Raw genomic sequence first — 21,661 nt, 5'->3', positions numbered from 1 at the left:
AGTTAAAATTTACATGAGAGGACGCCTTGATATTTTTTAATTAAAATTTATTTAATTTTAAATGTTCTTTCCAACAGAAGAGGTAGGTATATTTCCACATATGAAAAATCAATAACAGCCACAAATCAAAATGAGGAAAGCCTGATAAAAATCAACATGCTCTCAGATTCCTAACTGTACATGAGTGTAACTATCTTATGATGTCACTAGTAAGATGTGAGTTGTTTCATGTTTCAATCAGACAATAATCTTAACTTCCATAATAGATTTTTGCTAATGATAGGAGTATTCAAAGGCTGCCTTTTCATCAAAAAGAAAAAAAAATGTTTCCCACAATGATTTGTGCCACGCGTCTGGTGACCTGCAGGTCACCAGGAAGGAATTTTCCTGTTCTTTCCTATTTTTTCACCAACACCATCATCATCATCAAGCCTACAGAGATCAGCGGATTTTTAAAAATTTAATTACAACCAAAAGGATATCTTGTAACTATCGAGGTGGAGAGAGCAGACCATCATGGACAAGAAAACAAATTCAAATGCACAAATTCAGAATGTTGCCATCCACATTTCCATCTTTGGGCAAGACAATGGAAGGTAACTGGTTTTAATTAGTAGGTACAATTGGGGATTTAGCTTAAAAAAGAAAGAATTCGTAAAGATCGTGTTTCTGTGATCATCTAAAAATCCAGACTGAAGAATGAGTGAATGCGAGACACATGAAGTCACCCATCCGACGAGCGGATGTGACGGGGGCATCTAGAGCCACAGCGTGACTGCTTTGGTGTGGATAACATCAAGGCTAATAAAAAAAAGGTCTCAAATAAAAACTTTATAAATAAAACATCTGGGTATTGTATGGAACACTTTACTCAGTCTAAAGGTTTCTAGAACACATAGCACACATGCCTTTGCTCCCCACCCTAAACCCTCTGCTTCTGATGTCCCTGAAATTGTGTGTGACATAGGAGTTTTCTCACTGCTAAGCACAGTTAAGGCCCCATTCAATTTACTCTCCTTTTGCCTTTCCATTTCTCTGGCTTTTGCCGTTTTCTAACACTAGCTGCTTTTCTGCTTTGCTCACGCCATTGGTGGCAATACCATTTGTGGCTGCTTTTCCATGTTTGGCTTTCTTGGGTTCATTGTACGTCCGAACGTAGAAGTTGAGGAAGAGGAATATGAAGCTGATCGCGTAGGCAATCAGAGCCCAGTGCATCCACTTGGGAAAGGGGCAGTCAGTGTACAGGGACAGTGCGGTGTGGCCAATGGTCACATGGAACTGGACCTGGAAGAAAAAGGCAACAGGACTGGATGAACAGCACTCATCTAACAGGTAGCACCAGAACCTTCTATGGACTAACACAGCCCCATTTATGGGCATGTGCTTGAAAGGTGTGATGCCACTCTGGTTCCGTCTCATTCAGGTCACAACTTGCATGCCATCTGCACAGCAAGGCCTTCCCAATAAACCCCTGTATGTGTGTGTGTGTGTGTGTGTCAGTCCCCTGAGCACAGAGATTGAGTTTTATAACAGAAGTCTAGCTCTCTCAGGCTGTCCTTCCTGGATCTGCACTGTCTTTCCACTGACCCTTAACTCTGGAAGGCAGGCCTCTGTCATGCTCACTGATGGACCTCCATGCCCCATAGTCTCTAAACATATGGTAAATATTGCTGTCTAGTGCTATCAATGGCTTAGAAAAGAAAAGCAGTAATACTAAAGGTCTTCCTTATTTTTCCTTCTTCCTACATTTCAGACTGACTTCTTTCCTACCAAACTGTCACCAAGCAAGTACACACACACACACACACACACACACACACACACACACACACACACACACACACACACACACACAAAATGAACTTACCAAAATGCCCATTTCTTGCTTCATACAGATAGTACACAGGGAAATTTGCATTTAAATGAACAGTTCTTTGAAAACTAATATTTTGCCTACAACTTGCAGGGATTTGAAAATAAGGGTAAAAAACCATTTTCAGTTTTAAGAAAACCCAAAACTAAGATGCTCAAAATAAGAACTCTAAATTGTGAAGTATCCGTAAGTCAATGGTTTCTGATATTAAGAACTTCAAAGTCTGAAAGCCAGGCACTCGATGGCTTCCACCTGCAATCCTGACTACTCAGGAGGCTGAGAGTTTGGAGGGTCAAGATTTGAAGCCTACCTACTCTTATGGCCAATTAACCAGCAAAAAGCCAGAAGTGGCAAAGTGCCAGCCTTGAGCTTTTAAAAGCCAAATAAGAGTTTAGGCTCTGAGTTCAAACTTCAGTACCAAATGATGCTGATGCTGATGATGGTGATGATAGAAAAGTTTATGGTATATGCAAGTAATCAACTGTTCTGAGAACTTCTGGCTTAGACAGATTCAATATCCAATTTGGAATTGGTCATTATGAGTTCTTTCTCCAGGATAACATTAGCAAATCTGAATGTTACACCAAATATTATTAAAATAATATATTCTACATAAGTGAGAAATTTGTATGGAGCAGTTTTACAATTCCCATGGCAACCTTCCAGATTTTCAGAACTTGTAGTTTCACAATGGTCCTTAGCACCCACCCTGACAAAGGGTGTGCACAGGATGGAAGGAGCCAGGTGAGCTGTGGCCCTCCACTGCCTGAGGGGCACCTGCTAACAGTTGAGAGAAAGGAATGACACATGCAGTGCAAACAGCTGACACAGGGCTGGAGGAAGCGCCCTGGGCATTTCATGACAAGTGAATCCTAAGCTCTGGCCCTGAAAGCTGTGTTTCCTGTTTGGTTAGGCAGGTGTTTAGCAACATTAGGCAGAGATGGGTATTTCCACATGTGATTCCACTGATAAAAACTGTGTACACACTATGAGTATGGCAAATTATAACAAATTCCAAAGCTTGGAGTGCTGGCCAGAGCCCAGCTCGTGGAGTGACAGGAGTAGCTGCTCAAACTGTCTGGCCTGAACACAGCATTTGAAAATGGCTGGCTCTGCTCTTAAATACAGTGTGGAGAATTAAAAGGGGTTCTCTGTCCCTAATGCCTTCCTTTATTAAGTCCGTCTTCTCAACTTTACATTCTAAGTTTATGGAAGTAAAAAAGGGAATAAACCCCCAGAAAACGTAAGCAAGGACAAGATAAAGAAAGAGACAAATTTTAATTAAAAAAAAAAATCACTCAAGCTGTGGCTTACACCTTTAATGCTAGCTACCCCAGAGGGTGAGATCTGCAGATTCTGGTTCCAAGCCAGATCAGGTGGGAAAATCTGCAGAACTTTTCTTTCACCAACCACTAAAAAGCTTGAAGTGGAGGCATGAGCTTCTCCAGTGGTACAGTGCCAGCCTTGTGTGGAAAAGCCAATGAAAAGAATCCTCTTCTGGATTCAGACCTCAGTATCAACAGGGGAAAAAAAAATCACAAAAAATGCTATTTTTTTCTAGTCACATGTGAATCTATACATTTACTGTTGTGCTTTGATTTTTTTTTTTTTTGCCAGTCCTGGGCTTGAGCTCAGGGCCTGAGCACTGTCCTTGGACTTTCTCAAGGCTAGAGCTCTACCACTTGAGCCTCAGCACCACTTCCGGCTTTTTTCTATGTATGTGGTACCGAGGAATCGAACCCGGGTATTCATGCATGCTAGGCACGCATTTTGACCACTAGGCCAAACTCCCGGCCTGTGCTTTGATTTTTAACCAATTATTTTTTAAATTATTTTTTTACTTACTGACTTATTTATTTATAGTACTAGGGATTGAAGTCAGGGCCTTGCACTTGCAAGGCAAGGGTTTTACCACTAAGCCTTATCCTCACCACTAACCACCCATTCTTTGGTTGTTTTGTTTTATTTTCTACCCAGTGCTGTGACTTGAACTCTGGCCTGGGCACTGTCCCTTCGCTTTTATGCTCAATGCTAGTGTTCTACCATCTGAGCCAGAGCTCCATTTCTGGCTTTTTGTGATTAATTAGGGATAAAAGTCTCATAGAATTTTCTTTTTGTCCTTTTCCAGCCAGTCCTGGGGCTTGAACTCAGGGCCTGAGCACTGTCTTTGGGCTTTTTTCCTCTCAAGGCTAGCATTCAACCACTTGAGCCACACCACCACTTCTGGCTTTTCTATGAATGTGGTACTGAGGAATTGAACCCAAGTCTTTTTTTTTTTGAAACTGGAGTTGCTTTATTTAAGCTTCCAATTTCTGGGAGGCTCAAGAATTTTAAGTATTTTGGACAATAAAAGAAAATAAGACTGTGCTTACAGATCTTCTTCTGCCATGTCCTCTCTGTAGAACTGCTACTCTAGGCGAGCACTCTACCACTAGACCAAATTCCCGGCCCCTCTCATGGAATTTTCTATGGGCTGACTTCAAACAGAGATCCTCAGATCTCAGCCTCCTGAGTAGTTATGATTACAAGTGTGAGCCATTTGCTTTTATAGGCATTTATTTTATTTGCCAGTCCTAGGCCTTGAACTCAGGGCCTGAGCACTGTCCTTGGACTTTCTCAAGCCTAGAGCTCTACCACTTGAGCCTCAGCATCATTTCTGGCTTTTTTTCTTTGTATGTAGTAGTACCGAGGAATCAAACCCAGGTCTTCCTGCATGCTAGGCAAGCTCTCTACCACTAAGCCAAACTCAGGGCTCTTCTATAGGTATTTTAACAACTGTGTCTCCTAAAGGGAAAGTGCTGGGTATAGATTTTTGATCAGGTTACCATAACCACTAAAGCCACATGTAGGAAATGCATTTTAGGCCATCCAGCCTTCTGATCACAGAGTGCCCCACAATGTAGCCATCCTGCATGGGAGGAAAGGAGAAGGAGCCAGGAACGCACCAGCTGCAGCATGGTGAGGTACCGCTTCCACCACAGGTACTTCTGGATCCAGGGGCCGAGGGCCGTGAGCCCGTAGTACGAGTACATGATCACGTGGATGAAGGAGTTCATCTGGGCCCCAAAAAATGCTTCAGAGAAAGAAACACGTGCAAAATGTCAGTAGCTCATAAGATTTCAGGGGAAAAAATAAAGCAACTCGCTTTATTTTCTGACGTTTAATCTTGAGTACAGACCAAAAAAAATCCTCTCTAATTAAGCGGGATCCCGCTTCTCTGAAGTTTAGAGTTGAAATTTCTACCATAAAAAGTAACATGAGGGTAGAGTGTTTGCCTAGCAAGCATGAAGTCTTGGGTTTGATTCCTCAGTACCACATATACAGAAAAGCCAGAACTGGTGCTATGGCTCAAGTGGTAGAGGGCTAGCCTTGAGAAAGCTCAAGGGCAGTGCCCAGGCCCCAAGGTCAAGCTTCAGGATGGGCAGGAAGAAAAAAAAGCAAGCCAGGCAATGGGGGTCATATCTCTCAGCTAATCAGAAGACTTAGATCTTAAGGACTGTCGTTCAGAGTCAGACTAGGCTGGAAGGTCTGTGAGACTCTTAGCTCCAACTAATGACCAAAAAACAAAGTAAAGATAGGCCTCAAGTGGCAAAGAGCCAGCCTTGAGCAACAAAGCTCACGGACAAGAAACTTCCCTGCCCCACCCCAAGAAAAAACAAAAAGTATATTTTTCAAGTGCAAACAACTTTCAAAATGGTAAATTCCCAAATGGAGTATATCAGTAAGCTTAAGTAAGCTTTAATATAGAAACATGCCTACTTTACTGCTTCTAGTTATAATATTGTTCAGGGAAAAAGTTACAGTACAATGCCAGACACGAGTGACTCATTCCTGTAGTCCTAGCTACTCAGAAGACTGAAATCTAAGGGTGACAATTCAAAGTCAGCCTAAGCAGAAAAGTACATGAGACTCATTTCTGATTGACCACCAAAAAGCCAGAACTGGAATTGTGGCTCAAATAGGATAGCATCAGCTTTGAGCACCCAGGCCTTACACTCAGTGCTGAGGCCCTGAGTACTGGCTTGAATAGGTTATAGCATATCGAGATTTTAAAATATTCCATTACTGCTGTTAGATGGGTCACTATGCATACCAATGACAAAATGCTACTCATTTCTTGGATTTCTATAGCTTTGAATGCAACAGCAGCACACACTCTAAATATTCTATTTAGTATACACCTATATACAGAGATATGCCAGTTAGTTGAAATCAATATTATCCTTTCTGTCCAGTCTAATTAATCAAATCCAAGTATATCTGCATTAATGACTCTTGTCATGAAGTGATATGAAGGGTCAGTTTGGAGTTACAAATAAATGTCTTTTATACTCAGAATGGCTCTAACTGTGTATGATCTTGTACCAAGCCTCTGGTAATAATTTTTAAGTGCAAATCACCTATGCTGTCAAGTGCCAAATCAATGGAAACACATTCTCCAAGACGACTTGAACCCAAGCCCTCACCAGAGGCAGCTCAGTGTGCACCATACTTGACCTCCAGACATGAGCCAGGCCTGAGAAGGTGACTGCCGGCAGGGCTGGAGGCAAGTGGGAGCCTGGGCCACTCTGGCCAGGACTGTGGAGATTCTACAGGCAGGTGTGGTTTGGATCAGAACTACTAACTGCTCTCCCTCACTGCATGAGTTTTACATTGGTTTATGCTCCATTCTGAGTGAGTGTTTAGTGGTTAGAGGTTTTAACTGACTTTATTCAGTGAAGCTTTTCTAAAAAGACTGAATGTAAATGATTCACCTTAAAAGCAAGCTCCAGGTCAACAACATACCATACAAACTCCAGGCTGATCGCTGGAGGCAGGCTCCCTACCACTTCAGCCATCCTTCCACCCTGGCTTTTTGCTAGTTACCTGGAGTCTCGTGGACTAGCCTAGCCTGTCCTAGCCCTCGGAGTAGTTGGGATTACCGCCCGTGCTCTTCTTCTATCCAACCCGCTTGCACAGTTGGACAGGGGCAATGCCTGCCTCACCTTGACCCCCTGCAACCCACTTAATTCCAATCCACCACAGTGTGAACATGGTGCAGTGGTGATACACGTGAAGAAAGGAAACTTGGTTGTTTTTCTTCCTCAGGATAAAAAATACTGTGTCCAAATACTCCACTCCTTTAGACACAAAATACCACCATAAGGCAGCGGCTATCTGCAAAGAAGACAGGAAGGATGTTAGAGACACCACAAATTATATTATTGCCGCTTCTCCCCAGTATTAATAAGTCCAAGGTACATTACACAGCAAAGTGTACAAGACATCAAATCTTTTCTTTTTCTTTCTTTTTTTTTTTTTTTTGCTGGCATGAGTAGGGCTGATGCCACGGCATCTGTAACAGAAGAGAATCAACATGCTCTCTGCAGCGCCAGTAAGCTAGAGATCTGCAGACACAGGTGGGCACACACTTGCAAAGACACTAAGTTGCTGAGCTTTTCGACCCGGCAGAGAAATTTACATGTCTATTTTGTAAAGACATTTCAAGCATGGGTGCACAGCCCCTGCTAAGCCTCAGATAAAGCTATAGCCTTTTAGATAACAACTGGTCTCTATTATTGTTTATCTGTGGGTCCTATCATGGCATTTTGCAGCAAATAATTTTTTTTAAAAAAAGTAATTAAAGCTGGGGGCAGGAGTTTAGCCTAGTGGTAGAGTGCTTGCCTAGCATGCACAAAGACCCAGATTCGATTCCTTGGTACTACATACATAGAAAAAGCCAGAAATCGTGCTGATGCTCAAGTGGTAGAGCTCTAGCCTTGACAAAGTCCAAGGACAGTGCTCAGGCCCTCAAGCCCAGGACTGGCCAAAAAAAAAAGAAGAAAGAAAGGGGGTGAGAGGGAGAGAGAAAGAGAGAAAGAACAAAGAAACAGAAAGAAAAGAAAAGTCATTAAAACTATCGGACAGACGAACAAAACAATGTTCTCTAGGTCATTCATATAATCCTGCTTACAGGGAGCAAGTCTTTTCTTTTCCCAGACCCTAATTAAGACACCAGATGGTGCAGAAAGATTACCTTAGGTGCAGGGAAGGAGGATCTGCATGAGGTGACCTCCTCCAAAGAAGTGGTCAGGACAAGTAGATCAGATGAATGATCTTATTTTTAACAGTAACTGAAAGTTGCTGCTTTTATATAAAGTACTTTCCATAAGCATTATATGTAAAAATAGCCAATAAGGGGATACTTAACTGCTATCTATTTATAAAGCTCTGTGTGTTAGGGGTGTTGCAGTTTCACTCTCCTAACACTGACAGGTACTGGTATATCAGAACTGAAAGACACCCTCACTTCATAGCTCCATTTAGTGATGTCATGAGTTCTGTTGTATGTCTGGGGGAGGGGGGGTGTTGCTGTTTTTTGTTTTGGTGTTGGAAAAGGGGACCCTTGTTCCAATTTAAAGGTCTTAACTGGCTTTATTTTCAAACCTGGAATCAAGTAACTCCACAGTCCATAAAATCCAACAAGTATTCCCCGCAAACTAGAATTTTAAAACAGAGAGAGGGCCAGGAGTTTGGCCTAGTGGCAGAGTGCATGCCTAGTGGTAGAGTGCTTGCCTAGCATGCACAAAGACCCGGGTTCGATTCCTCAGTACCACATACACAGAGAAAAAGCTGGAAGTGGTAGACTCTAGCCCTGAAAAAGTCTAAGGACAGTACTCAGGCCCTGAGCTCCAAGTCTTCTGCTTATTAACTGAGAGTCATTTCCTGAATTTTCTTGAACACAGTCTTACAAATAATTGGTTGGAAATAGGCTTTAAATAAGTTTCTGTGCATGGACCCTACACTTAATATTCATTATTATGTTAATACTTTTAAGGTAACTACAATCATTTTGGCACAGAAAATTCTAGGATAGACAACGTCTTCTTGGAATTTTCCTCCACTTATGCCTCTAAGCCATTCTTCATTGATAATGATAAATGATTCACCTAGTTTGCAAACTACATTATCCTTGTTTTACTTTGTTTTTTGTTTTATTTTGTCTGTGCTGATACCGAGCTTGAATTCAAGATCTAGGCATTACCCCTTAGCTTTTCTCTATAGGCTGGTGCTTGGGCCATAGCCTCACTTCTGGATTAGAGACAAGAATCTCTCAAATTTGTCTGCCCACGCTGGCCTCAAACAGGGATCCTCAGATCTCAGCCTCCTGAGTAGTTTGGATTACCCCATGAGCCATTGGTACCCACCTAATAACACACTGCGTGGTAATTTAAAACATCACATTACTAAACAGTCTAAAACATTATGTTACTAACAACTTTTCTACAAATGTAATAAAGACCAAGTTTATACCTACACAAAGCACTGTGTTTAATTTCTTAGATATCTGGTTCATAACATGTTTTTCTCAGATTTTCCTTATCAAATGAGTTAAATTCTCTTTCTGATTTTTCTATTATTGACTCCAAACAACAAAAATAAAACAGTATTTTTGCATAAAACATGGAAAGTACACATAGTATTAATCCATTATATAGTTACTCTCATACTGCCAAATAAAAGGATATATTGGAGGTATGATAGCAGGTTTTCAGAGAGAGAGAGAGAGAGAGAGACAGAGATAGAGCTAGAGAGACTGAGGACAAAGAGAGATCAAGAAAAACAAGAATAGCCAGCACTGTATTGACTCCAAACAGCTAAGTATAATTTTTACTTATTTAATTAAAATAATTATTGAGAAAGAGTGAGGGAAAGGGTGGTATTGTCCTAATGACTTATGTCACAGTACCCTCTGTACATTATTTTTTAAATTATTAAGATGATTACTTACTCTGACTTCATTAACATTATTGGAATAGTCTACAGTCTGGCAAATATAGCTGTAGCCTGCATTATATGATCCCATGAACAACTGCAAGAAAGGAATAATAGTGAAAGTTTTATCAGTTATAGATTAAATACATCCAACTTGATAAACAATTTCTCAAATTATCATTGATTTTTTTTTCTGTGGGTCATGGAGCTTGAACCTGGCCTGCGCTCTGTCCCTGAGCTCTTCAGCTCAAGGCTACACTCTACCCTTGAGCCAAGCCCCACTTCCCGTTTTCTAGAACTTAACTGGAGATAAGAAACTGAGGTCCTTTTGTGCTCGAGCTGGCTTTGAACCTTGACCTTCAGATCTCAGCCTCCTGAATAGCTAGGATTACAGGTGTGAGCCACTGTGCCCGGCCTCAACTTATTTTTAAAATAGTATCCTCTTTTAAAATAAATTTTTCAAAATTCATTAAACATTTATTTGTTATTTTGACTTTTTCCCTTTCTTGCCAATCCTGGGGCTTGAACTCAGGACCTGAGCACTGTCCTTGGGCTTTCTCAAAGCTAAGCGGTCTACAACTTGAGCCACAGCACCACTTCTGGCTTTTCCTATGGATGTGGTACCGAGGGAATCAAACCCTGGTCTTCATGCATGCTGGGGAAGCACTATACCCTAGGCCAGACTCCCAGCCTAGAAAAGTCTTTGGGACTCAACTGAGTAGCAAAAAGTAAGAGCACAGCTTAGCAAACTCAAGACCTTGAGTTCAAATATCAGTAAAGAAAAAAATAGGCTGTGCCAAAACTAGCCTTTAGATGTTCTTTCTGAACTACTCAGCACAACAGCTGGGGACAACGGTATGAGAGTAGACTCCTCTGAGGTGTGTGGGGTCGGAACTTACTTCACACGCTGGAGACCCTGGGTCCCACACCCACTATTAAATAAACAACAACACACATAAAAGAAGACACGATGACAACTAGTTCTAGATCCCCCATGAAATGCAGTAAAAGTACGTAAGATTTAACTTGACATTGGTATCTACTTCTATATATTTAGATCAGTTACCCAAGCCTGAGACTAGGATCTTTGGCAAATAATTGCTTAAAATTGTTTTTGGACAGTACTTAAGTTTGAACGCAGGACCTCACACTTGCTCAGCAGGGGCTTGGCTGCTTAGGATGTGCTGTACCAAGCACCAAGGAAAAAACCTGTCTCAGTTAAAACTCTACTACTAACAGCCTGAGATAGTCCATATGGAGCGGTCAGTTTTCGTGGGCTTCCAAGGCTGCAAGACCATTCAACAATGACCCTGGACAAGTGTTACACAACCACCTTCATAGACCTACCTCTCGGAAGATGAAGAGGTTGAGTAAAACCATCCCGAAATTGTAGACAACGAGCACCAAGCGCATCTGGAATGGCTCCCTGTCCTTCATCCACTTTGGACCCAGCCACACAAACAGGAGATAGAGAGTACTGATGCTCAGGGTGGGCCAGGGTGACTGCATCAGAGGCCAGTCTTCCACGCGTTTATCTGCAGGAGGGAAAGCACAGCACGCTCAGGAAACCAAGCCTGGAGAAGTTAGGACTAGGAGTGTGTTAACTTCACATCCTACTTCCGCCAAATACAACAGCCAGTGACATAAATCAAAGACCCAACCCTGCATTCCGCAAGTTGTTTTGAAAATCGTTCTGGTCTGCTCATGTACACTATGTTTTATAGAGAACTCAAAAAGAAATAAAGCACAAGAAATAAATGGCACTTAAAAGTACAGGTTCATGAGACTGGGTACTGGAGGCTTATGCCTGTAATCCTAAATGACTCAGAAGGCTGAGACCTGGGGAATTATGGTTCAAAACCAGCCTGGACAGAGAAATCCATGAATTTCCATCAATTAACCAGCACAAGTCTGGGCTCAAGGCATGGCTCAAGTGGTTTAGAGTGTCAGTATGAGAGAAGGAGGGAAGAAAGAAAGGAAGGGAAAGAGGAAGAGGGAGGGAGGGAATGGGAGAAAGATAAAGAAAAGTGAAGGTAACCCTATGATACATGGGAAATTGGCCAGTGGACCTGCATTTTGGAAGCTGCAGACTCTCTAATGCCAGCTAACACTGAGATGGAAGAAATGATGGTTAATGGAATGGCGAGCTGAAATACCTCTGGATAGGACAATAAAAACACAGTTCTACCAAGGGACTAAGGTGTTCCCTACAATTCACCCCATTGGTAATAATATTCAAGATTTTACTTTTCTACTGAGTATTCATGATATCTATACTTTTCCACAAATAAACTGTGTGCTTCAAACTTACATTTGTGTAAATATGATTAAGCACATGATTTCAGGGGTCCATAATATTTAATACTAAGCTAATTGCTGATTACAAGAAAACCTTATTTAAACTGTCTTGTTTACTAAAACAATGCATATGCAAAATGGTCTGGGTTAAAAATCTAAGCACTGGAGTGGTGGCTCGGCTTGTAATTCTTAATCCTACCTATTCAGGAGGCTGAGGTCTGAGGATCACAGTTCAAAGCCAGCCCACGCTCTAAAGTCAGTGAGATTCTTTTTTTTTTGCCAGTCCTGGGCTTGAGCTCAGCCCTGTCCTTGGACTTTCTCAAGGCTAGAGCTCTACCACTTGAGCCTCAGCACCACTTCTGGCTTTTTTTCTATGTACGTGGTACCGAGGAATTGAACCTGGGTCTTGTGCATGCTAGGCAAGCACTCAACCACTAGGCCAAACTCCCAGCCATTGTCAGATTCTTATCTCCAATTAACCACTAGAAAACTGGAAGTGGCTCTGTGGCTCAAGGGGTAGGGCAGTAGCATTTAGCTTAAGAGCTCAGGGACAATGCCCAGGTCTAGAGTTCAAGCCCCACGACAGACCAAACAAACAAACAACAACAAAAAAAAAAACTAGGCACTAAAATATCTTAAAATATACTGATGTGGGTGTGGCTAAGAGGGCATCCTGGTTGTCCAGGGCTTGCCTTCTACACAAGGCTCTGGTTCCAACCCTGACACTGAAAAAGTGCAGTGACAGAAAATAAAACACAAACCTAATTAATCTCCAAAGTCGGGAAGTGCTGAAATTACTGTTACAATAAAATTAGTTAAAAGGCTCAGCAGGAGGATCATGAGTTCAAGGCCAGATCTACTATTCTTGGACAACATTGTTCTGTTGGGTAAATCAAGCACATTCCAAAGCAAAGGCACAATGGAAGTGACGGGCATCCAGTGGCTGACTTTGTCCTGCCTCCAAGGCCCCCAAGGTTTAATCAGTGATGATGTATCCTTTCTTGTTAATTATTCCCCTGTCACTAGACCTTCCTAAGTTAAAGGCCCTTTATTGATTTAGATAAATTCCTAAAGCTTTGTTCTAAGCTGCTACGCCTTCCCACAAATGCTAAGGTATATACTGTGTGTTCCATCAGACTGGACCAGTGAGTAACCTCTGTAAGAAAGAAAGGAAGGTAAGTTAGTCTGTATGTCTCATGGATGGGTTCTCATTCTTTGTCATATAGACGATTCCTTCCTCAAAGAAGGGTTTGAGCAGTAAGTAGGAAAAAGAAAAAGAAATGGGGAGGGAGAGGAGGAAGGGGAAGAAGGGAAGGAAGAAGAGGAAGGGGAGAAAGGGGAGGAAGGGGAGGAAGGGGAAGAAGGGGAGGAAGGAGAAGAAGGGGAGAAAGGGGAGGAGGGGAGGAAGAGGAGGAAGGGAGGAAGGAGAAGGGGAGGAGGGGAGGAAGGAGAAGAAGGGGAGGAGGGGAGGAAGGAGAAAAAGGGGAGGAGGGGAGGAAGGGGAGGAGGGGAAGAAGGAGAAGAAGGGGAGGAGGGGAGGAAGGGGAGGAGGGGAAGAAGGAGAAGAAGGGGAGGAGGGAAGGAAGGGGAAGAAGGGGAAGAAGGAGAAGAAGGGGAGGAGGGAAGGAAGGGGAAGAAGGGGAAGAGGGGAGGAAGGGGAGGAGGGGAGGAGGGGAGGAAGGGGAGGAGGGGAGGAAGGGGAGGAGGGGAAGAAGGAGAAGAAGGGGAGGAGGGGAGGAAGGGGAGGAGGGGAAGAAGGAGAAGAAGGGGAGGAGGGAAGGAAGGGGAAGAAGGGGAAGAGGGGAGGAAGGGGAGGAGGGGAGGAAGGAGAAGAAGGGGAGGAGGGGAGGAGGGGAGGAAGGGGAGGAGGGGAGGAAGAGGAGGAAGGGGAGAAAGGGGAGGAGGGGGAGAAAGTGGAGGAAGGGGAAGAAGGGGAGGAAGGGAGGGAGGCAGGCAAGGTAGGTTGGTTCATAATCTTGCCAGAAATTAAGAATTATAAAAGAATGTTTTTTTTTCCAGTCCTGGGCCTTGAACTCAGGGCCTGAGCACTGCCCTAGGGCTTTCCTCAGGACTAGCATTCTACCACTTGAGCCATAGCACCACTTCTAGCTTTTACTATGTACGTGGTACCAAGGAATTGAACCCAGGTCTTTGTGCATGCTAGGCAAGCACTCTACCACTAGGCCAGACTCCCAGCCCAAGGATTTTCTTTGGAGAGGAGGCTCTCACAATGTTGTCCCTGTTGGTCCAGTGAACCCTCACTGCCTCAACTCCCAAGGAGATGAAACTACAGGCAGGCTCTGCCCTGCTCAGCTTGCTCTTGGTTTACCATGACTGTAACATTCTCTCATTCAATAATGACATTTAGAGAGGCCTATCAGAGCAGAGAGAAAGACCTGAATGAGAAAGTGATCGTCTCACAATACAAAAAGTGAAGGGTGGCCATTAGAAAAGTTTTTTGGTTTTTTTTTTTTTTTTAAAGATGGAGGTGAGTGCTATAGGTAGGCCGAGTAGCTGAATTCTCTGTAGCATTGTCCTGTTATTGTACAGAAGCCCTTGGGGTACACACACCGTTCATTTCCTTCATCTGTAAACACTGACAGGAGACAGTGAACTAGACTGGTCCTTCCCTGGCTTTAGTAAGACAGAGGTACTGAGAGGAAGAGCTGAAGTGCAGGATCTGACATCATCAGTGTGGGATACAGCCCATTTCTAAGAAGACTGTGCATTTTCTGGGAAGCTTCAACTGGATGTTTTGCCATCAGCCAGGGACCACCCTTAAGCAGTAAGAAATTCAGTCACCTCAGCTGGCACCAGTGCTACATGCCTACAATCCTAGCTCATCAGGAGGCTGAGATCGGAGGATAGCAATGTGAAACCAGTCCAGGAAGACTGATTTCCAATTAACCAACAAAAGGCCCGAAGTGGAGCTGGGGCTCAAGTGGTAGAGTGCCAGTCTTGAGCAAAATACTTAAGGGTTAGTGTCCTGACCCTAAGTTCAAGCCCCATGTGTGTGTGCACGCGCGCGCACACACACACACACACACACACACACACACACACACACACAAAGAAAAGAAAAGAAGAGAAAAGAAAAGAAAAGAAAAAAAGAATCAATGATCTCACAGTCCATCACCTTCTGAAAGGGACACTCTATTTCAGATATAATGAGGAGGAAGAGGGGGCTGATGTTAATGAAAAGTAGGCCTGGTCAGGGAACCTGCTCTGCACTTTGAGCACTCTTCCTATCATGTCCCAGGTCCCAGAGGGCCCCATTTCTGGAGCCAGACAGCAGGGGCATGGTCTTATGTCTAGGGCATGGTCTTACAAGGCCTACCAAGGTGCCTCCACATCTACGAGCCGTAGAGAATGATGCTCAATTTCCCTTTGGTCAATGTAACAGCATGCTGACTAACCAGCTGGCTTCTTCAGTGTCTGCAGCTCTTCCTCCTCTGTGCAGGCACTTTAGCCTCAAATCACCAACACCTGCCTCAGAAGGATGAGTGTGTGTTCACTCTCTAAGACCTCCTGTCACTATGTCCTTGCTCACTCTACTGCTCCCTCCCTTCTTTCCCTGGCAATGCAGGTCTAATATTCATTCAGCAGTTTACGAATCCCTGCTTTCCAGCTCTGGAAGTCCACACGTCTCAGAGCGGCCCTTGCAGTTCCCAAGAGTCAGATGAGCTCCTGTGAGACCCACCCAGATAACCTGTGTTACTTCCTTTTCTGTATTTCCTTGTGGTACTGCCTTCAGAACTGCAGGGTGATTCAAACAGCCCACATTTATCATGTCTTCTTTGTCACTAATACAAGCAGTCCCAAATGAGAATGGAGGTACCCAATTACTAACAAGCTCCCCAAGACCTGAACACAATTGTTGGGGAACTAAAGCAGTAGAGGAAAATCATGAGATGCAAAAATGTTTATGTATTTGTGGGGCCGGGAGTTTGGCCTAGGGCTAGAGTGCTTGCCTAGCATGCACGAAGACCTGGTTGGATTCCTTGGAACCACATACATAGAAAAAAGCCTGAAGTGGTGCTGAGGCTCACGTGGTAGAGCTCTAGCCTTGAGAACCCCAAGAACAAAGCTCAAGCCCAGAACTGGCCAAAAAATTGTTTATGTATTTGTGTAGACTTTGAATGCATTAAGATAATAAAACTCTCCAGGACTATTCACCATCTCAGCTTACTTGCCCAAGACTGGCACTCTACCACCTAAACAACACCTCCAACCCTGCTTTTTGCTAGTTAATTGGTGGTAAAGTCTCAGAATTTTCTGCACAGGCTGGCTTTGAATTCAGTCATACAGATCTTAGCTTCCTGAGTAGCTAGAGTTACAGACATGTTACCACTGCCTGGCTGCAAATGTTTAAATATAAATATTTTAAAGTTAAATAAACTGATTTAAAATCAAAGAAATGTTTTTATCATGTTGTCACTGTCATAACACTAAACTCTTATAGGTGGGATTTCATATCACCAATTTATTTGGACACCAAATGAAATTCTTTGGAATGTCTATCCTGTTTGTCATCAATGAAGTCAGATTCTGTCATCAAAGTGTCAAGACCCAGACGTGTTTCTGTAATGTTTGGGACTAGTCAGAAAGTTTTTCTAGGAAGATCAAAAATAATACAAATAAAGCTTTCATCAATTTGATTTTTGAATTGTCCTGCTTCTATATTTCACATTATACTTACTGCACTGTAAGATCTCAAAGATTTTGAACTTATTTTGAGGCCATTTATTAGTAGTGCTAAGCCTTTTGTGTTGTCATGTAGGTCTTCTCCAGAATTGTACATTTCAGCTTTAGGGATAATCCTTTTACATTGAAACTCATTTGTACATACACTTAAAGATAATTTTAAAGGTAGATAAAAATAATAAACGTAATAAAAGATAAAAAATGAATGATCCCTTTATGTTCTCAAATTCTTAGTCATCATGTGTCTTGTGAATCCCACAGAATTCACTCAGTGATTTTAAGGGAGACGTTTCTCCTCCATTTATTTTTCCAAATACAGGTGCAAAAGACTAGTCCTTTAAGAGAAAAAGAAAATGAGAGCTATCTACAAACATTCCTTTAGTAGCGTGACAAGAGATACTCAAGCAAGCCATGTCTTGTAATTTCTCAGGTGCTATAACTTGAAGGCTTGGTCCAGGATTATAAATACTATGGAAGTTCAGGAAGCTCTGTGTGTGTGTGTGTGTGTGTGTGTGTGTGTGTGTGTGTGTGTGTGTGTGTGCAGATGTGGATCCTGGAAAAAGAGATAGGGTTCATCAAAGGCTAAGAGAATATATGATCAGATTTACTCTATTTTCAAAAGACCGAATTAGAAGCAAGGAGAAAAAGTAACAAGAAAGTAAATTTCATCTTCATCTAAATTTGGGAACATTTCCAAGCATTAGATCTTTCCCTCTGTATTCTCCTTTGGCAATAAGTTTCTTATCCTTGTCTTAATTAAATTTGAATAATCCTAAAGCCAACTAGTATTGCATATCAATGTCTAGGCTGTTAATAATGAGAATTACTAGGACTAATGACCAATGCTTCCTTATTATTTCTTTTTAGGTAATCTCGGTATATAATCCAGGCTGGCTCGGATCCTCCCACGTCTGCCCACGGAGTGCCAGGATCATGATGTGGCCCCACCCTGCACGGCCCTGACTTCTGATCCTTATGGATTACCTTTTCTTAGGAAATAGCTCCCACTGAGAAGAGTTGCATTGTTTGATGAAACGCAGAGCAGGTTGGACCCGTCTGTTTACAACTGTTAATTTGGTACAGTTTTATCTATATGAAGAAGCCACATACTTGATTAACGATTGTGTGAATATTATATATTTATGAAAAGTGACCTGGGGTGGGAAGAATGGTCCATCTGAAAGGAGCATTTCCTTGAACATCTTCTGCTAACACATCCAGTCATCTTCCGACTGTGTCTTTAGCTGTCATGGAAGCCAGACAACTGGATGCCTTCACAGCTAAGTGGTTTGGGTCATGTGACAGGTTGGTGCACCAAGCTCACTATCTGTCAGAAGAGACAGGACTTGGAAGCTCAAGCGCTATGCTGCAGGAGTTCAAGCAGAGCTGTCCCAGCCAAGAACAGTGGCAGCCTCATAGAGGGGACACTTGAACTTCTCAAAGAAGAAACATCCAGCAGACACATGGGTAGAAATGAAGAGGGCAAAATTAAGAGCAACTTACAACAATCCTCTCAGCAAAATGATGAGGGATACTGGAACAAAAATATCTGAAAGAACCAAATGTTTCAACAGTTGAGAAGAACTAAAAACACTTATTCTAGAAAAGAAGCAGACCAGAAGTGTGGGAAACTTACAAAGGAAGGGACAGGTGGTGACTGGAGCTTCTTTACAGGGTCCAGATGAGGACCTCAGAATTCACTATGTTCATAAGCTGGCTGGCAATACTTGACTGATTTACTTGACTGATGAGAGAGAGAGAGAGAGAGAGAGAGAGAGAGAGAGAGAGAGAGAGAGAGAGAGAGAGAGAGAGAGAGAGAGAGAGAGAGAGAGAGAGAATGTGTGTGTGTGTTAGTACTGGGGCTTAAACTCAGGGCCTAGGCACCGTCACTTAGCTTTTGACTCAAAGCTGCACTCTATCACTTGAACCATAGCTCCATTTCCAACTTTTTGCTGGCTAAAAGGACATAAGAATCTCATGTACTTTCCCACCCAGGCTGGATCTTCAGATCTCAGCCTCCTGAGTAGCTACTGAGTAGCAGCATGAGCTACTAGTGCCTGGCTAGCTTGGATTTGTTTGAGTTCTTGGTGGAGACAATCAGGGATATACTAAAGGAGGAAGAAGGAAAGCAATCGGGTCTATCTCTTCCCTGGCTGCTCAAGTTAAGAATCGTGCTTTCCCAGGCCCTACCCAGGTTTACTGGGTCCCCCACCTTCCAGCACTAGGATCACAGCCCCTCAGTAACTCTGAACAGCAGCTAGATTTGGAGTCCAGAATGATGCAAGAGACCAGGACTTAGGGCGCCTGCTGACTAACAGGGCAGGCCACCTGCAGACATGGGTGCCTTGGATGTGAGCGGTGACGTGGCAAGCCCACTCCGGGGCCCATGACCTAGCAGCTGGCACTGACAGGAAGTGAGAATCTACAGCAGACTTTCCAGGGAGAGGGCAGGTCAGGGAGGATGCGATCCTGTGGGTGTTAATCATGTGCTATTTAACCAACTGAGCTGCCTGGCCAGGGTGCCTACAGGGGAGTTGCTGTCCAGGACAGTGACACTGGAGTGCCAGGTCCAGAGGGAAAGGGCAAGTCCAGCCAGGAACACAGTGACAAGGGTTTGTAGCTGGGGACACTGGCAGGAGAGGGGAAGGAATGGCTGCAGAGAGGGGAAAGGATGTCAGGATGCAGTGGTGTGGCTGGCTAAAGGATCTGTTCTTCTCCAGCTTTGTGAAGGAGGACAGCACCGCCACAGGCCTCCCAGGCGAGGACATAATGTATGTAAGCAGGCACATGGCGCAGGCGCCCTTCCCCTGGGCTGCAGCTGTGCTCCCCATTTCCCACCCTCCCCCGTGGCCTCCCACATCCCCAGATGGAGGACAGGTGGACCAGGGGCAAAGGTAGCACATTCTAGCCCCCCTCAAGAAAACCAAGTCAAGTGTATACACACCTTGAATCTCAAGTTTGTGGGAGGAAGAAGCAGGGGGATTGGGGTCTAAGACTGGCACGAGCAAAAGCTAAACACCTTTGGGTAGGGAGGTATGGCTCAAGAAGTAGAACACCTGTCTCACAAACAGGAGTCTTGTGTTCAAACCCCATACCACTAAAAACAGCACAATCAAAAGAACCAGACTCCAGGGTGTGTTGTCCCAGCCACTCAAGCGGCTGAGACAAGAATTGTCAGCCTGGCCTTATGTATCAAGGTTTTGCTCTATTGCAAATCTCTGCTAGACGCTAACTGAAAGGACCTCTAGGATATAGAAACAAAAGCCATATAATGAATGACTGTTGTCCTTAAGGTACTATGTTATCTCTCAGCTCTTTTGCTGTCCCTTGGTTATCTCATATTGTTACAGTATCTCACTTTGTTATCTGATATATTGGATATATTTGTATTTGGTTATTGGAAATTGGATAGGGAAGGGGGAAACAAGATGGGGGGTGGAGGGGAGGGTAACGGGGACCAAGATATGTGAAAGGTTATCAATGTATGTGAATTAATGCACCTTCTATCTGGCAAATATCATGTAACCTTTTTATTATTTACAATAAAAATATCAAAAAAACAAAAGAAACAAAAAACAAAAAAAAAAGAAGTGTTTCTCTTAAAGTCAAAAAAAAAAAAAAAGAATTGTCAGCCTGGGCAACAGAGGCAGCATACTGGGGCTCTGTTTGTTCGTTCTCTCTCTCTCTCTCTCTCTCTCTCTCTCTCTCTCTCTCTCTCTCTCTCTCTCTCTCTCTCTCTCTTCCTCCCTCCCTCCCTTCCTTCCTTTCTCCCTCCCTCCCTCCCTGCCTGCCATTTTCTCAGCTTTGTAAAATGAGGTTAATAAGATCATCCAAATCACTGCCTTGTGTGTATGTGTGTGTACGTGCGAGCACACTCCAGTCCTTGGGCTTGAACTGAGCCTGGGCACTGTCCCCAAGCTAGCTAGCACACTCTACCACTTCAGCCACAGTGCCACTTCCGGCGTTTTGGTAGTTAAATGGAGATAAGAGTCTCCTGGACTGTCTTGCTTGGGCTGGCTTCAGATCATCATCCTCAGATCTCAGCCTTCTGAGGAGCTAGGATCACAAATGTGAGCCACTAGTATTCGGCCCTTGTCTTTTTGATTTGGGCCAATGAACAAAAACTATTGACCAATATTATATTCTTTTTCAAAGATATATGATGCCCCTGTTAGGGTAAAATGAAGTTTGATATTCATCCCTTGATACTTTTAAACCCATCTTCTTTTCCACAACTGTAGCTGGAATAATCCACTCCTTGACTATTAAATGTAAAAAAAAAAATCATCTAGGAGATTCTAAGACATTCAGAACCTCAGGCTTCACCCCAAAATAACTAGCCAGAATCCGCATTTTGATAAGATTACAAGGTGATCAACACACTAAAGGCCAAGAAGAGGTGCTCAGAGCTATTCACAAATCTGAGCCTCCTCTATATAATCTGTAATCATGGCATAAAACAAATTCTTGATTTACTTATATAAACAACTGGAGGAGTCAGTCGCTTCTCTTTCCTGTAACAACACTAATACTTGTTTAATCTATCATAAACAAAACTAACCACCACCTTCTAAACACTAAACCCCACGGAGCTGCAGGAGTATGTTCAAGACATCAAAAAGGGGAAATGGGGAATGCATGAGGCAAAGTAGTCTACAACATAAATGAAAACAGAATAATGAAATCTACAGGACACTGTTTAGAATAAAGTGAGGAAGAAGCAGAAAGTTAGTAAAAGAGGGCGTGGACTTGATCAAAATACCTACATGTTTGAAATTATCACAATAAAATCCTCTGGACAAATAAAAATATATAATGACATCAAGAAGTATTGTATACATCTACTCTCTATCTTCTTAATAATAGCTGCAAATCAACTCTCTTCCCTTATTAGACATCTGACTAGATACCATTACTAATATACAAAGCAATATCACAAAAAAAGATTGCCTTTAGGATCACACTAAAGCAAAGGCTATTCACAGCACAATGTCCACTGCAGATTGTAAGTACTCCAAAGGCAAAGTGCAA

At 43.0% G+C, this 21,661-nt stretch overlaps 1 protein-coding gene across 1 annotated transcript in view; it reads right to left on the bottom strand.

Moving 5' to 3' along the window:
* Positions 1 to 435: 435 nt before the first annotated feature.
* Positions 436 to 21,661, bottom strand: part of Elovl4 (ELOVL fatty acid elongase 4) — a 33,225-nt gene continuing 11,999 nt past the window's right edge. The window contains exons 2-6 of the mRNA XM_090337727.1: positions 10,976 to 11,163; positions 9,645 to 9,725; positions 6,859 to 7,030; positions 4,819 to 4,946; positions 436 to 1,284 (exon numbers count right to left, since the gene is read on the bottom strand). Coding sequence (XP_090193853.1) covers positions 1,009 to 1,284; positions 4,819 to 4,946; positions 6,859 to 7,030; positions 9,645 to 9,725; positions 10,976 to 11,163 — 845 coding nt within the window. The 3' untranslated portion in view covers positions 436 to 1,008. The remainder of the gene's footprint in view (positions 1,285 to 4,818; positions 4,947 to 6,858; positions 7,031 to 9,644; positions 9,726 to 10,975; positions 11,164 to 21,661) is intronic.

Source organism: Megascapheus bottae, chromosome 8, assembly GCF_031878675.1.
Source record: "Megascapheus bottae isolate mThoBot1 chromosome 8, mThoBot2.hap1, whole genome shotgun sequence".
NCBI lineage: Eukaryota > Metazoa > Chordata > Mammalia > Rodentia > Geomyidae > Megascapheus > Megascapheus bottae.
The sequence above is the reverse complement of the archived record's forward strand: the minus strand, read 5'-3'. Positions and strand labels throughout refer to the sequence as shown.